Source organism: Halichoerus grypus, chromosome 5 (genome assembly GCF_964656455.1).
Source record: "Halichoerus grypus chromosome 5, mHalGry1.hap1.1, whole genome shotgun sequence".
In the NCBI taxonomy this organism is placed as follows: domain Eukaryota; kingdom Metazoa; phylum Chordata; class Mammalia; order Carnivora; family Phocidae; genus Halichoerus; species Halichoerus grypus.
Genome location: NC_135716.1, coordinates 168,550,824 through 168,563,143, shown reverse-complemented (window position 1 = coordinate 168,563,143; position 12,320 = coordinate 168,550,824). Strand labels below are relative to the sequence as shown.

At 54.5% G+C, this 12,320-nt stretch overlaps 1 protein-coding gene across 4 annotated transcripts in view; it reads left to right on the top strand.

Moving 5' to 3' along the window:
• MAN1C1 (mannosidase alpha class 1C member 1) overlaps positions 1-12,320 on the top strand; it is a 149,812-nt gene that overhangs the window by 102,938 nt on the left and 34,554 nt on the right. For all 4 annotated transcript variants that reach the window (XR_004924409.2, XM_036114882.2, XM_036114898.2 and 1 more), the window contains 3 exons: positions 1,740-1,855; positions 3,785-3,865; positions 7,714-7,808. Coding sequence is in view for 3 of the 4 variants with exons in the window: in XM_036114882.2 (XP_035970775.2) it covers positions 1,740-1,855; positions 3,785-3,865; positions 7,714-7,808 (292 nt within the window). In the remaining variant the exon portion in view is untranslated. The remainder of the gene's footprint in view (positions 1-1,739; positions 1,856-3,784; positions 3,866-7,713; positions 7,809-12,320) is intronic.

The following is a 12,320-nucleotide window of genomic DNA, read 5'->3' as shown; positions in this document are numbered from 1 at the left end:
GTTTGGCTTTGGCTGTTTTCCTACCAATCCTTCAGCATAGGAGGGGTTGACATTCTGGAAATTCACTTCCACCCCGATACTGAAACCAACCTGGGATGCCTGACTCTGGATCGGGAAGCTCCTGCTTCGTGAAGTGGATTCTGAAACCTCCAGCCTGATCCTTCTCCCAATTTCTCCTGATCTCCCTCCCATCCTTTTCTAGGCCATGCCCTTTATAAGACCTTGCCCAGCCTAGAGAGGTGGTGGTTTGAGTTTCAGGAGTCTCTGCCTGCAAAGTCAACACAAGCGAGCAGTTAGGGAAGCACTAATTAAGGAGATTAGATGCTACCTCTGAATGCAGGTGTGCCCGCAAAGCCCATGCCCATGCTTCAGACTCTGGAGAGGCTCAGCCCGCTGGGGGAAGATGGAGCCTGTGGTTCTCACTGCTTTTTGAGCCTCTGCAAGGACACTGAAGGAACAATCAGTCGAAGAATCAGTCCTCTTAAGCTAAATACTGGTCTCTAAAGGAAATTGCTCCTACTTGTAGTTTTAAGGAGTTGCTGGGAGGGAGCTACCTCTTCCAGGAAGCCCTCCTGATGACCCAGGCACATCTCTTTCTCCCTCCTTTCCTCCTTCACAGTACTCTGCACTCAGGCTCTGATTGTGCCACATGGGGAGGCCTTCCTCATCACTCTCCTGTCCAGTCCGTGGTGTGGAAAGCTGTGATATTTTACACCATTATCTCAGTCTTTACTCCCAGGACAAGAGTCTAAGGCCCGGTGGCAGGGGCCTGGTCTCATAGCTCGTGCTTTCTGTACTCACTGTCCTAGAGCGGCCACAAAATCTTTGCTTTGTGCATTTGTGTGGTTTCTTTGCCCAAACTTTTTTTTTTCAAATGGAAATACATTTCCGGTTATAAAAATAATCCATGAGCTGAAGAAATCAAAAAGCACCTGTAATCCCAGCACTTGGAGATAACCATTGATCACATCCTGCCAGACTTAGTTCTGCAAAAGCTCATCTACATTTGGCATACAACAAAGAAATTATACTGTGCTGCTTTCCTTTTTTTTGCAACCTACATTTTTTAACTTAACAGATCCCATGGATATTTCCCCAGTAAACACAGGTCTACCTCACCTGCAGGGAGGGCTGCATCGTGTCCTATTTTATATTTAAGCCACAATTTATATAACTAATCCCCTATTGTTGGATTTGGAGTTTTTTCCCCATCTTTTCTCCATTGTATCTGGTACTGCAATAAATACCTTCCTGGATAAATATTTGTGAACATCTTTTTTTTTTTTTTTGGTCTTAGAATAAAATGAAGAATGAAATTGAAAAGTCAGAGGACTGGCATGTTTGTTAAGATAGAGTAAACCCAATACCGATTCGCCCTCTCCCCCGTGTCACAGAAAAGTGGTGGGTGCCTGGCTGGTACTGATGGTTGACTTTCGGGTGGATATGTGTGGACCCTGAAGGTCTAGAAAGCGGTTCGGCCTGTGAACTCGGTTTCCCAGCCTGCTGCCCACTGCCCACTGCCCAGGAAGCAGCCTAGGGTGGGCGGGAGGGGGGATGCTTGCTCCTGGACTCCCCCCTTTTGAATACTGGTGGAGTCTCCCTGGATCGTGCTTGGGCCAGCCTTGGCCTTGGAGCTTGCCCAGGCACTTAGAAGGGGCCGGGGAATGAGGGTTTATGTGGCTGAGGATGGAAAGGATAGGAACAAACCTGGGTCATGCCTTCGATCTCTGTGCCTACAGGAGGTCTCAGTGGGGCAACCATCATTGACTCCCTTGACACCCTCTACCTCATGGAGCTGCAGGAGGAGTTCCAGGAGGCCAAGACCTGGGTTGAAGAGAACTTCCACCTGAACGTGGTAAGTCAGAGACCCTTGGAGTATTAGAGCCAAAAGGGCCCTGGAAGGTCAGTGGCCAGCTCCACCCTATCACTTCGGAGACCCAGAGACCCTGGCCCCAAGCCGCCCAGCAGAGCAGTGCTGGAAATGGGGCTCCGTGCACTCTCTACTTTGTCCTCTCCTAAGACCAGCCTCAAGGTGGGGGATCCCTCCAGCCCTGGCCAGCCCATGAGTATTTACCAGCCTCTTCTCCTCCAGAAGGGAAGACAGCCAACGACCCCTCCTTCCCCTCCCTGAAGTGCCAGGCACCCAGGAAGTCCCTTCTAGGGCTGAATCTGTAGAACAGAACAGTGGCAACCGAAGGGGCTTATCTGCTCAGAGCTGCTCTGACCCGGAGCCCCCACCCCACCCTCTGCTGCCCTCAGGAGATAGGTGAGAGGATTGGGAGCCATTTGGACGGCCGCGGCAATGACACTGCCTAATTCACAGGCTTGTTGTGAGGTGAACTACCGCGGAGGGTTATATATAACAAGCATCATAACACAATCAAGCCTGATCTGGATGTAGAGTGGTATCCTCCTCCTCATCATCATCATTACCATTATTCTGAGGCATGTTATGCCTTCTGGTAGTCTGTGTGAGGAAGCTTACAATCCTTCCTGAATGGGAGAAAGGCCGAGGTGGGAGAAGGAAGGGGTATCTTCACAGGCCCACCTTGCCTCTGTGCATATGGTGGAGAGAGAATGGGCATCAGGCAGCTACCTAGGGTGCCAGGTGCTGGCAGGTCCGGGGAGCCTGGGGACATTCAAGCAAGCTGGGGCAGGTTAGGGAAGGTCCTCGGAAGAAAGCAAGATAGGGTCACATCCCCTCTCTGAGCCTTGGCTTTCTCACCTGGAAAATGGGAATGGTGACCTCGCTGAGCACGGGGAGGCTAAAAGAGGGAATGGCTTTGCAGTTTTCTGTTTCACGAGGCTCTCCCACGTGAAGGGATGGTCACTGCGTGTTGTTAGCAGTAAAAGGCTGTGATGTGGGGAGCGCTGGGCGCAGGGGAGGTCAGAGCGGGCACCTTTAGGAAGCCACACGGGGACGCCGGGCGGGTATCTCAGCTGTACCCCTCAGCGCCTCAGAGCCACCCTGCTCCTGGTAGAACCTCGGGCAGAGAAAAGCTAAACCTCTTGCCCGACGTCCCAGAGCCAAGTAAGAGGCTGAGGTGGGATTTTAACCTAGAGCTGGTCCTTGGCATGATGCCCCAACACCCCGGATTTGCAGTCCAGACCCAAGAAAGAAAGCACGGATTAAGGCAACTGTGGACATGCCCTGCGGGCCGCAGACCTGAGGCTGAGGGTTGCTGCTTGCCTGCAGGTGTCTGCCTGGCACCCTTGCCTCTCAGCCTCGGCTTTGTCCCCTCTGCCCCAGAACCTCCTCAGAGAACCTTCCCCTGTCTTCCCCCTGTCTTCCCCCTGTCTCCCCTCCCTCCTGCTAAGCCGGGAAGTTCCCGCAGGAAGGGGAGGCGGCTGGACTAAAGAATTTGCCTCCCCTCAGGCTAAGCTTCAGCCCCAGCTCCCCCACCAAGTTCTTGAGCGGCCTGGAGAGCAGCCAGGCACAACTTTGCTCCGAGGGCCTCCGGCAAGGGCTGGGGAAGGAAGCCAAACCCAGCGTTTATTTCTAATGCTGTCAACGTGCTGCAGGGGCCTGCCAAGCAGGTGCTGATCCCTCTCAACTTTTGCTCTGAAAACCACCGCCCAGCATAGCCCGGCCTGCCAGGCAAGGCGCCGGAGCTCAGCATGAGGGTGGCCAGGCCAACGGGGTGGGGGGTGGGGGCGAGGCTGGGGCCGGAGTGACCTGTCTCAAGGGCCTGGCTGTCCCTGGGAGCCCTGCAGGCGGCTCACAAGTGTTCTCCCCCACCCCGGTTCCCCCTCCCCCACACTCCTCTTTCCTGCGGCCCTGCAGAGTGGAGAAGCATCCTTGTTTGAGGTGAACATCCGGTACATCGGAGGACTCCTCTCAGCCTTCTACCTGACGGGAGAAGAGGTAAGTTGGCCCTTTGAGGCCCCTGGACCCTCCAGGTGTGAGAAGACTTCGGAGAACATCCAATCCCACTCCCTCATTTCACCAGTGAGGAAACAGGGACGCAAGGGGATTTGCCCAGGGCTACCCAGGTCCCCCCAACGTCCGCGGTGCCACCTGCTGACTCTTCCTCACCTTCTGGCTGATGCTTCCCTTCTGCTGCCCAGGTGAGCCCCACGGGCTCCCACGTGGGTAGTAAATTCTCTGAGGAGCACGGCTAGTCTCTTCACACCATCCACGCAGCTCCCCACACAGCACCCAGCAGGCTCTGGGCTCAGCTCGGGCTTGTAGAGCTGCTGGACTGGTTTTTGCAGGTGTTGGTTTTCAGGATAGATGAAGCCAAGACCACTGTTTCATGATTTCCACCCCTAGGGGCCCTTGGCCTTGTCCTGCTCCACAGCCACCCCTGTCTGCTCCCCTCCTGGGCCAGCCACCAGCCAGCCACCGCTCCAGGTCTCCAGCGGCCATGGGACATGGGACAGCCACTGCTGGTCACATGCCCTAAGTGCAAGGCCTCAGCCCCAGGCATCGGCTTCCAGCAGAAGGGCTGAGAAGTGTGGGGAGAAGGCAGAGCCCTGGGCACAGAGTCAGAAAACCTGGGTCTTATCCCCACACCTTGAGCAAGTCCTCTCCCACCCCTGGGCCTCGCTTCCTTCCCCACCGTGGGGATCGGCTCACAGAACTCTTGTGAAATGGGACAGGAAGGACAAGGTTTGACCCCGAGCTGACCAGCTCCAAAGCCCATACTCTCCACGCTGCAAGAGAATTTTGAAAACCACAGAGCTCTGTAGAAATGGGAGGCTCTTCATCCCCCCGTCAGCTCCCATGAAAGCGCAGCCCAAGTATCTGGGCATGAGGTTGTCCAAGTCCCCAGGACATGGGTCATCCATCGTTGTGCTCCCCGTTAGCCAGAGGGCCGCACTGCTCAACGCAACCGCTGCTCTAGGGCTGGATGCCTTGGCTTTGGCCTTTCCCTTCCCTGCACTTCTCCCTGCTCTGTCCACCCTGAGACAAATATCATCCCTACCCCCTGCCGCCAGGGGACGCAGAAAATTCCCTGCTAAGCCCCAGTGGCTCAGAATCCCTGAAGCATCCAGGGCACATGAGCAGTTCCATTGTGCAGACGAGGGTCGGAGACAGTACGTGGCTCAGCTGAGGTCACACGGCTGCCAGGTGGGAAGACCTGAACCTGGGCTCTGACCCCCCGCCCGGAGAACTTGCCACTCTACAGAACAGAATTCTTGCTAGTTTCTCTCACCTCTGTTCTGGAACCTCTGGGCCCCTGACTGTGGCTTACCATGGCTGCCGGCCTTTCTCTGTGCTGGAAAAGCCGTGATAGCACTTACGGGCTCCACAACCTTGGGCAGATTGCTTCATCCTCAAAGTGGTCAACACCCTCCCCACCAGGCTATTGCAGGGATTGAAGGTCGTGTAGATAAGACACCTGGCACAGTGATATATTGTGATTTATAATAAGTAACATATATTTGGTCTTCATCCCATTTCTGGCAGAGCTCCTAAAACCCTTGGAATTTCCTAAGCACTGAGAGCAATAAATGTGTCTTTTGTTATGTAAATTGGGTGACTCTTGGACCCCACCCGAGGATAGAGGCTGGTTGCCAGGAGAACCAACCACAAGGTGAGAGGGTTGTTATATTCAGTCCCACCACCCTGACTTCCAGGGACGGGAGAGGGGCTGGAGGTTGAATCAGGAGCCAATTAGCAGTGGTTTAATTAGTCGTGCCCATGTAATGAACTGGGCCATGGAGCTTCCGGGGTGGCTGAGCACCGGGAGATTTGGGGAAAGCACCACTCCTGGAGAAGGCATGGAAGCTCTGTGCCCTCTCCTCATACTTTGCCGTAAGCATCTCTTCCATCTGGCTGTTCCTGAGCTACATCCTTTTATAATAAACCAGTTAAGTAAAATGTTTCCTGAGTTCTGTGAAGCACTCTAGCAAATTAATCAAACCCACAGAGAGGTTTGTGAGAACCTCTGATTTAGAGACCATGGGTCAGAAGCACAGGTAACAGGCTGGACTTAGGAATGGTGTCTGAAGTGGGGGGGCGGGGGGTGCATCAGTCTTGTAAGGACTGAATCCTCAAACTGGAATCTGATGCTGTCCCCGGGAAGATAGTGTCAGAACTGGGTTGAATTATAGGGCACCCAGCTGGTGTCTGGCGAATTGCTTGGTGGTATAGGGAAACACCCCCCCACACACATAGTGGAATCAGGTTCAGAATCTGTTCCACACCTACTCACTTCCAAGAGAATAAGTAGGACTCGTGTTCTTCTGTTCCCGGTGGTACCCCTCTGGTCCACACACACTCACTCAGCATCCTTCCTGGTGTGGCTGAGATCCTGCAGTGCCCGCCAGCGATAGGCCTTTCCAAAGGTGGAGACGTGGAAATTCCTAAGAGCATTTAAGAAGATTGAGCTCGGAGTCCTCAGGGCAGAGGGCAGCCGGCCAGCTGCCTGGAGCCTCAGCACTGGGGTCAGGTGTGAGTTCAGTTCCTCTGCGCCTCACTGCTCAGCCTCTCGGTGGGCAAGTGACACTATCAGATGCCTCAGATGAGAGCCCTTTGTTGTTGCTAAACCAGTGGCTTCTGGGCCAAGGCTTTGGGATCTGGGTTCTAGACATGCTTCCGCAGGGACTCTGATGTGGGTGGCCCCCATGCCCACTTCTGGGACCCACTGTCTGGCGCTGGACGCTGTCCTCTCCTCTCGCCCGTCCCTGCCAGGCCCCAGGTGCGGTTCTTCCCTTCCCCGCCCTCCCCTCCTGAGCAGGAGCCATAGCTGCCCTCAGAGGCCTCCCTGCCACATCCCAGCTAGTCCGGCTAACTCCTCCCCACATTCCAGTGGCTGCCTGGTATTCCGTTGCCTGGATAAGTCCTAATTTAACCACTTCTGTATTTGATGTTTAGAATATCTTCGTTTTTCCACTATTATAAACAATGCTGGAATAAATAGCCCTAAAGTTCAATCTTTACAACATCCTTGATTACTTATTTCCTTAGAATAGATTCCTAAGAGGGAAACTGAGGCACCAGAAGGTCACAGGTGCTTCTGAATTAGAAGAACGGTGTGAGGGGGTCAGAGCCTCCATCAGGGCCCTGAGGCCGGGGGGCCTCCTTACGGCTCCTTGGCCATCATGTCAGCAGCTTAACCGTTCACCTTCTCTGCTCATTCCCGTCTGTAAAATGGGAACGGTGGGAAGATCCAGAATGTCCGGACCTTCCCCTGGTTTTGCACACGGGGTGGCGTTGCTTTGCTGAGAAGCTCACAGCAGCCGAGCCGCGAGGCAAGGACTAGAACCCGGGGCGGGGCAGGGCTCCCAGTCCAGTGCTCCTCACACTCCCATCAGATGTGCTCCCACACACCCCATCTGTGGCGTCCTGGCCCCGCCGGTTGGTGACCGCCGCCCTGGCAGCTTCATCCCCTCGGCGGCCACCGGAAGCACAGCTGGAATCACTGAGCCCTCGTCACAGTCCTGACACTGTCCTGTGGGCTTTACAACGATGACCTAATTGTCATTCCTCCCGACAGCCTCTGAGGAAGGCCGCTGTGGCCTTGTTTTATGATTGAAGAGGGAAATTGAGGCTCAGAGGAGGTGGCTCAACTCAGGCCATGTTGCCAGAAATGCAGAGTCAGGTTCACATCCAGGCCCGTCTGACTCCAGAGCCGGACGCAACGCCCCCTCCCACTCTGCGCCCGCAGCTCCTGGGTGCATCCGCCGCCGGCAGGAGCGGGGCTTGGGGCAGGGATGGCGCCCACCCAGCCCTATTCATGATGCCCTGTGCTTCTTCCTTTACAGGTGTTCCGAGTAAAGGCCATCAAGCTGGGAGAGAAGCTTCTGCCGGCCTTCAACACCCCCACCGGAATCCCAAAAGGTGTTGTGAACTTCAAAAGGTAGGACATCTTCTGGTTTCCCTTTTGTGGCTTTGGCTGCATCTGTGAAGAAATTGAAGCATGGAGAGGACAGGACCCGCCTTGGGAATCCCAGTGAGTCAGTGGCACAGTGGAGACTGGCCTTAGCCGAGGGCTCTCCAGGGCTGATCTTCCCTAGGTGGGGAGGGAGCAGCTGGTCTGTAATCGTTCCCTAGTACTGCCTTGACTCACAGCCCTATAGGTGTGCCCAGCTAGGGTCAGGCGCCAGGAGGCACATCACACCCTCCTGCCATGAGGTACCCCAAACTGCTAGGGGGTCTCAAGACCCCGAGCAGAGGGACCGCTGAGACAATGGGTCTCAGGAACCCATTGTCAGAACCCAGAGGGGCTTCTGGGGGCATCAAGCCCACGGAGGCTTGGACTCCAAGGAATAAGGGCCTAGTCAGGTCACATAAGCCAGTAGCTGACCATTCCCGGACACAAACCCAGGACTTCCAACTCCATTTTTAATAATACTTATTGGAATTTCCCCCTCTTTAAAAATAGTAAGTTCTCATTGCAGAAAATGTGGATTATACCAAAAGTGTTAGGTAAGACCGGAAAACTCCTATGTGGTTCCACTAATCAAAGAAACCACCGGTAATGCTTCTTTCTACTGGCTTGGTTTTAAAACATTGATTTTCATTGGCTGCTTCCATGATTCTCCTTCCTGATCTATTGCTTAATTCAGTGTGTGAACTAGAGACTTTCTGGGTAGTCACTAAGTCACAGAATGTCAACACGGAAGGGACCCTGGGCGGTGCCACGGGAGAAAGGTAGAGCCGGGGCTGCCGCTGGGTCCAGCTCCAGCGCCTGGTGGAGGGGTGTGCTTACCTGCCCCCCTCGCAGATGCCCTTCCCTCTCGTGGGGATAGGAGTGTGTTTATATCCACTCGTTTTCCAGATGTGGCGACTGAGACCCAGAGAGGGGAAGGGATGGGTTCAGAGTCAAGAGAACTAATGGCCAGCCAGCTGGATGATGGATAAATCTTCATGAGCACGAGTCTTGCTCCTGGGGACCCCCAGTGCCCCATTGTCTTGCCTTTCCTCACTCTGTTCTTGCACCGGTCGACTTACTCTCACAGCTTCCCTGGCCGGCAAAGGCCAGCTCGCCTGCCACCTGTGCCGTTAGGGCCAGAAGCGTTTTAACTTCTCCTGGCCTCCAGGCACTTTCTCTGCCTCCTTATGGCCCCGTCACATCCCTCTTCATGTTCGCCGCTGGCCTGGGAGCTTCTTGAGGGCAGGATCCGTGTCCGATTCTTTGCTCATTCCTTCCACAAGTATCCGTGCTCGGGACTGTGTGCAGGATGAGAGATGAACCATGACACTGTGCCGACCGTTTCTGAGCAATTCCCTGTGCCCAGCATTGTGCTAAGGCTTTCTGTACGTGGCCTCACCGAGTACTCCTCACAGCCACCCTTTATTCAAACAGAGTCTCGGAGAGGTGAAGTAACTTGCCCAAAGTCTTCCAGCTGCTAGGTAATTGGGGATACGATTTAAGCCCGTTTGGTTAGAGATGGAAAGCTCTGCTCTCGAGGCCGGCCTGGCCCTCCCTCAGACGGGAGCCCTGCTGTCCCTGTGCTGCAGGAGCAGCCCCCCGGGAGACGTTGTAGAAGGCACCCAGGGACTTCCTGGGGCCGTTCTTGAGGCTCTCCCACAACCCCGAGTCTGGGAGGAAGGCTGTAATATTTCCATCTCACCACACTTCCCCGTTCCATCTCCTGAGGTGATGTCTTACCTCAGGAGCTGCCTGGGAGGGGGGGCCGTGGGCTCTGGTGAGTGCCTCCGTACCTCGGCTTCCTCTCTGTCCTGGGGAGGTCCCACTCTTTGGGTCAGCCTGCCCGGGGCCTCGCAGAGGAGAGGGGACTCGCCTGCTGGGCCCCTTCGCTTACTGTCTCTGGTCCAAGAGCATTCCTGGGATGTGACCTCACATAAACCTCACCAGAGGCCACAAAGGGGCCCCCAGGGCCAATCGAATCCCGTTCTCGGTGCCAGGGTTGACTTTTCAGAGCCAGACGTTTGGATCACTGCTCAGATTCCTTTCCCACAAACACTGATCCTGGAGAAACACAGCCCAGCTATCATGGAGCCGAGACACAAACACGGTATCTCTGTGGCTCTCTGTCCCAGGGCTAGTTCCTTGGGCCTCACTGCCTGGAGTCTGGGATAGGACCTTACCTCAGTCATCTTTCCCTCATCTGTGCATGGCACTGCCCTGGCTGTCTGCCTTACCCCTGTTCCTCAGAGCCCGGACCGGATGCGACACAGATCCTAACATTTCTGATTAAGAAAACGCATTTATTTTTAGGCTATTTGCATGCTGCCAGTGCTGTATACATATGTATGTATATGCATATTTCCTGGCAACACCTCCCTTTCATTTTCTGGGTAAGAGAGTCTGTTGCTAAAAAAACGCCTCCCTGTTCCAGCGGGGGGAATGTCAGGGATGTTTACGGCCCGTGGGGCGCTGAGTTTGCTCTTTGGAGAGGGCCTGCTGGTGGGAGCTGGGCCTCTCACTGCCGCCCCCGCCCTGGGCAGGGCTTGCTCTGGGCAGCTCCAGGAGGAAGGGCCAGACCGGGTCCCAGCGGGAGGGGTAGATAACTAACCCTGCCCCAAAGTGAGCCTGACTGCTCTTCCTGTCTGGGAGGCAGAGGCGTGGACCCCTGTGACCTGTGACCTCCGAGGGACCGCTGAATCCGAGAGAGTGGCAGTGGCCAGTCCAAGGATTAAGCTCTCACACACGCAGACACACTTGGCTGCCACCCACCCACATCGTGCAGGCCGAGACACACAAGTTCACCTGGTCACACGCTCTGCATCCACACACACACAAACATGCATTTACATAGACACGCTCCCCCCACACACAGAATCTGCATCTTAGTAATTGCTAATGTTTATCGAGCATTCACTGTGCGCCACACACGATGTGAACACGATTTGGATTCTCTCTCTTCAACCTCACAATGACCACGAGGACCCCATTTCACCAGTGAAGACACTGAGGCGGAGAGAGGTGAGGTAGCTTACCCAAGGTCACACAGCAGTAGAGTGAAGTTAGAATTAGCAACCAGGTCTGTCTGGCTCTAAAGTTCACAATTATACCGTACACACGAGTGCACACACAGACATACAGATACACGTGGGAGCTTCCGCCGTGCTGGGGAGGGGCACTGTGGAGCGACCCCTTCTGCCCGGGCAGAGAACACAGGCTGCAGACTTAACAGACAGGGAGGGAGGCAGAGGGCAGAGCTTCATTAGCCCATTGCCTTGCAGGGCTGATGAAAAGCCTTCCTGGTCTCTGGATGCCGCCCAGAACAGGTGCATTTGGGGCACAGAATACCTAGGGTTTGGATTTGGATTCAGCTCTATCAGTTCTGTCCCTTGCTGTGTGACGTTGAAGGAGTGTCTCCCCCTCTCGGAGTCTGAGCATCCTCACCTATGAAATAAGAATCGTGGTATCTACCTCCGAAGCTGGATGTGAAGATAAAATAAGACACTACAGCTCTCTGGCACCCCTCAGGAACTCAATAACTCAAATAATTTTAATAAACTATAAACACATGATTTATATGTGCATAATTACATAATGTGAAAAATGACAGTAATTACATGCCTAATTTATACCTCACAATAGCTCTAAGAGGTGTGGGTTTGGTCATTTAACAGATGAGGAAACTGAGGGCGGGAGAGATCAGCAGACCTGCCCGAAGTCGCCCAGCCGGGCGCTGCGGGAGCCGGCGCTTGAAGACAAACAGGAGAGGGAAGGCGCCCGCCCACTGCCCACCTCTGCCCAGCCATGGTCTGCCTGTCTGCCTGGCTGGCTCCACTGCAGGGATCCCACTCCGGAGGGAGGGGAGAGGAAGGAGAGGCTCATGTGGGGGAAAAAGAACAAAAGACAACTGGGTGACTGGTGGCTATTTTGACCTTGAATTTCTCTGTGAGGGCAGGAAGCATCCATTATTCAGGAAACCCTCTGTGGGTACCCATATCTCCCACTGAGATAGCTGGAGAGAGAAGTCTCACTTGGCCTGAGGGGAAGAGGGACAGAGGGGGGACACCTTCCCCTTCCCTCTGGGTGGATGTGGGGCCATCTGGGTGGGAGACCGTTAGGGGATGCACAGAGCCCAGGCTGAATCTGGCCTCTGCCACCTACCAGCTCTGACCTTCCAATAGCTTACTTTCCTCTCTGAGCCTCAGTTTCCTCTTCGTATATTGGGATGAATGATGTGTTACCTTGTAGGCTTTAAATGAAGTCAGGAAGCAAACAGCTTGACCCAGTGCCTGGTATCTGTAGTGGCTCAATACACAGAAGCTGTTTTATTTATTATCCACGAGCCAAGTCTCCCCTCTCTGTGCAGCCCATCCCTCTCTACCTGCCCCCAAGTCAGGGAAATACCCAAAGAGGTGGAGGAAATACCCAAAGAGACAGGAAGAAGGGGCCAGTGGTTGTCTCTGTTTATTGAGGCCACCTGCTCCATCAGATCCTAAAACT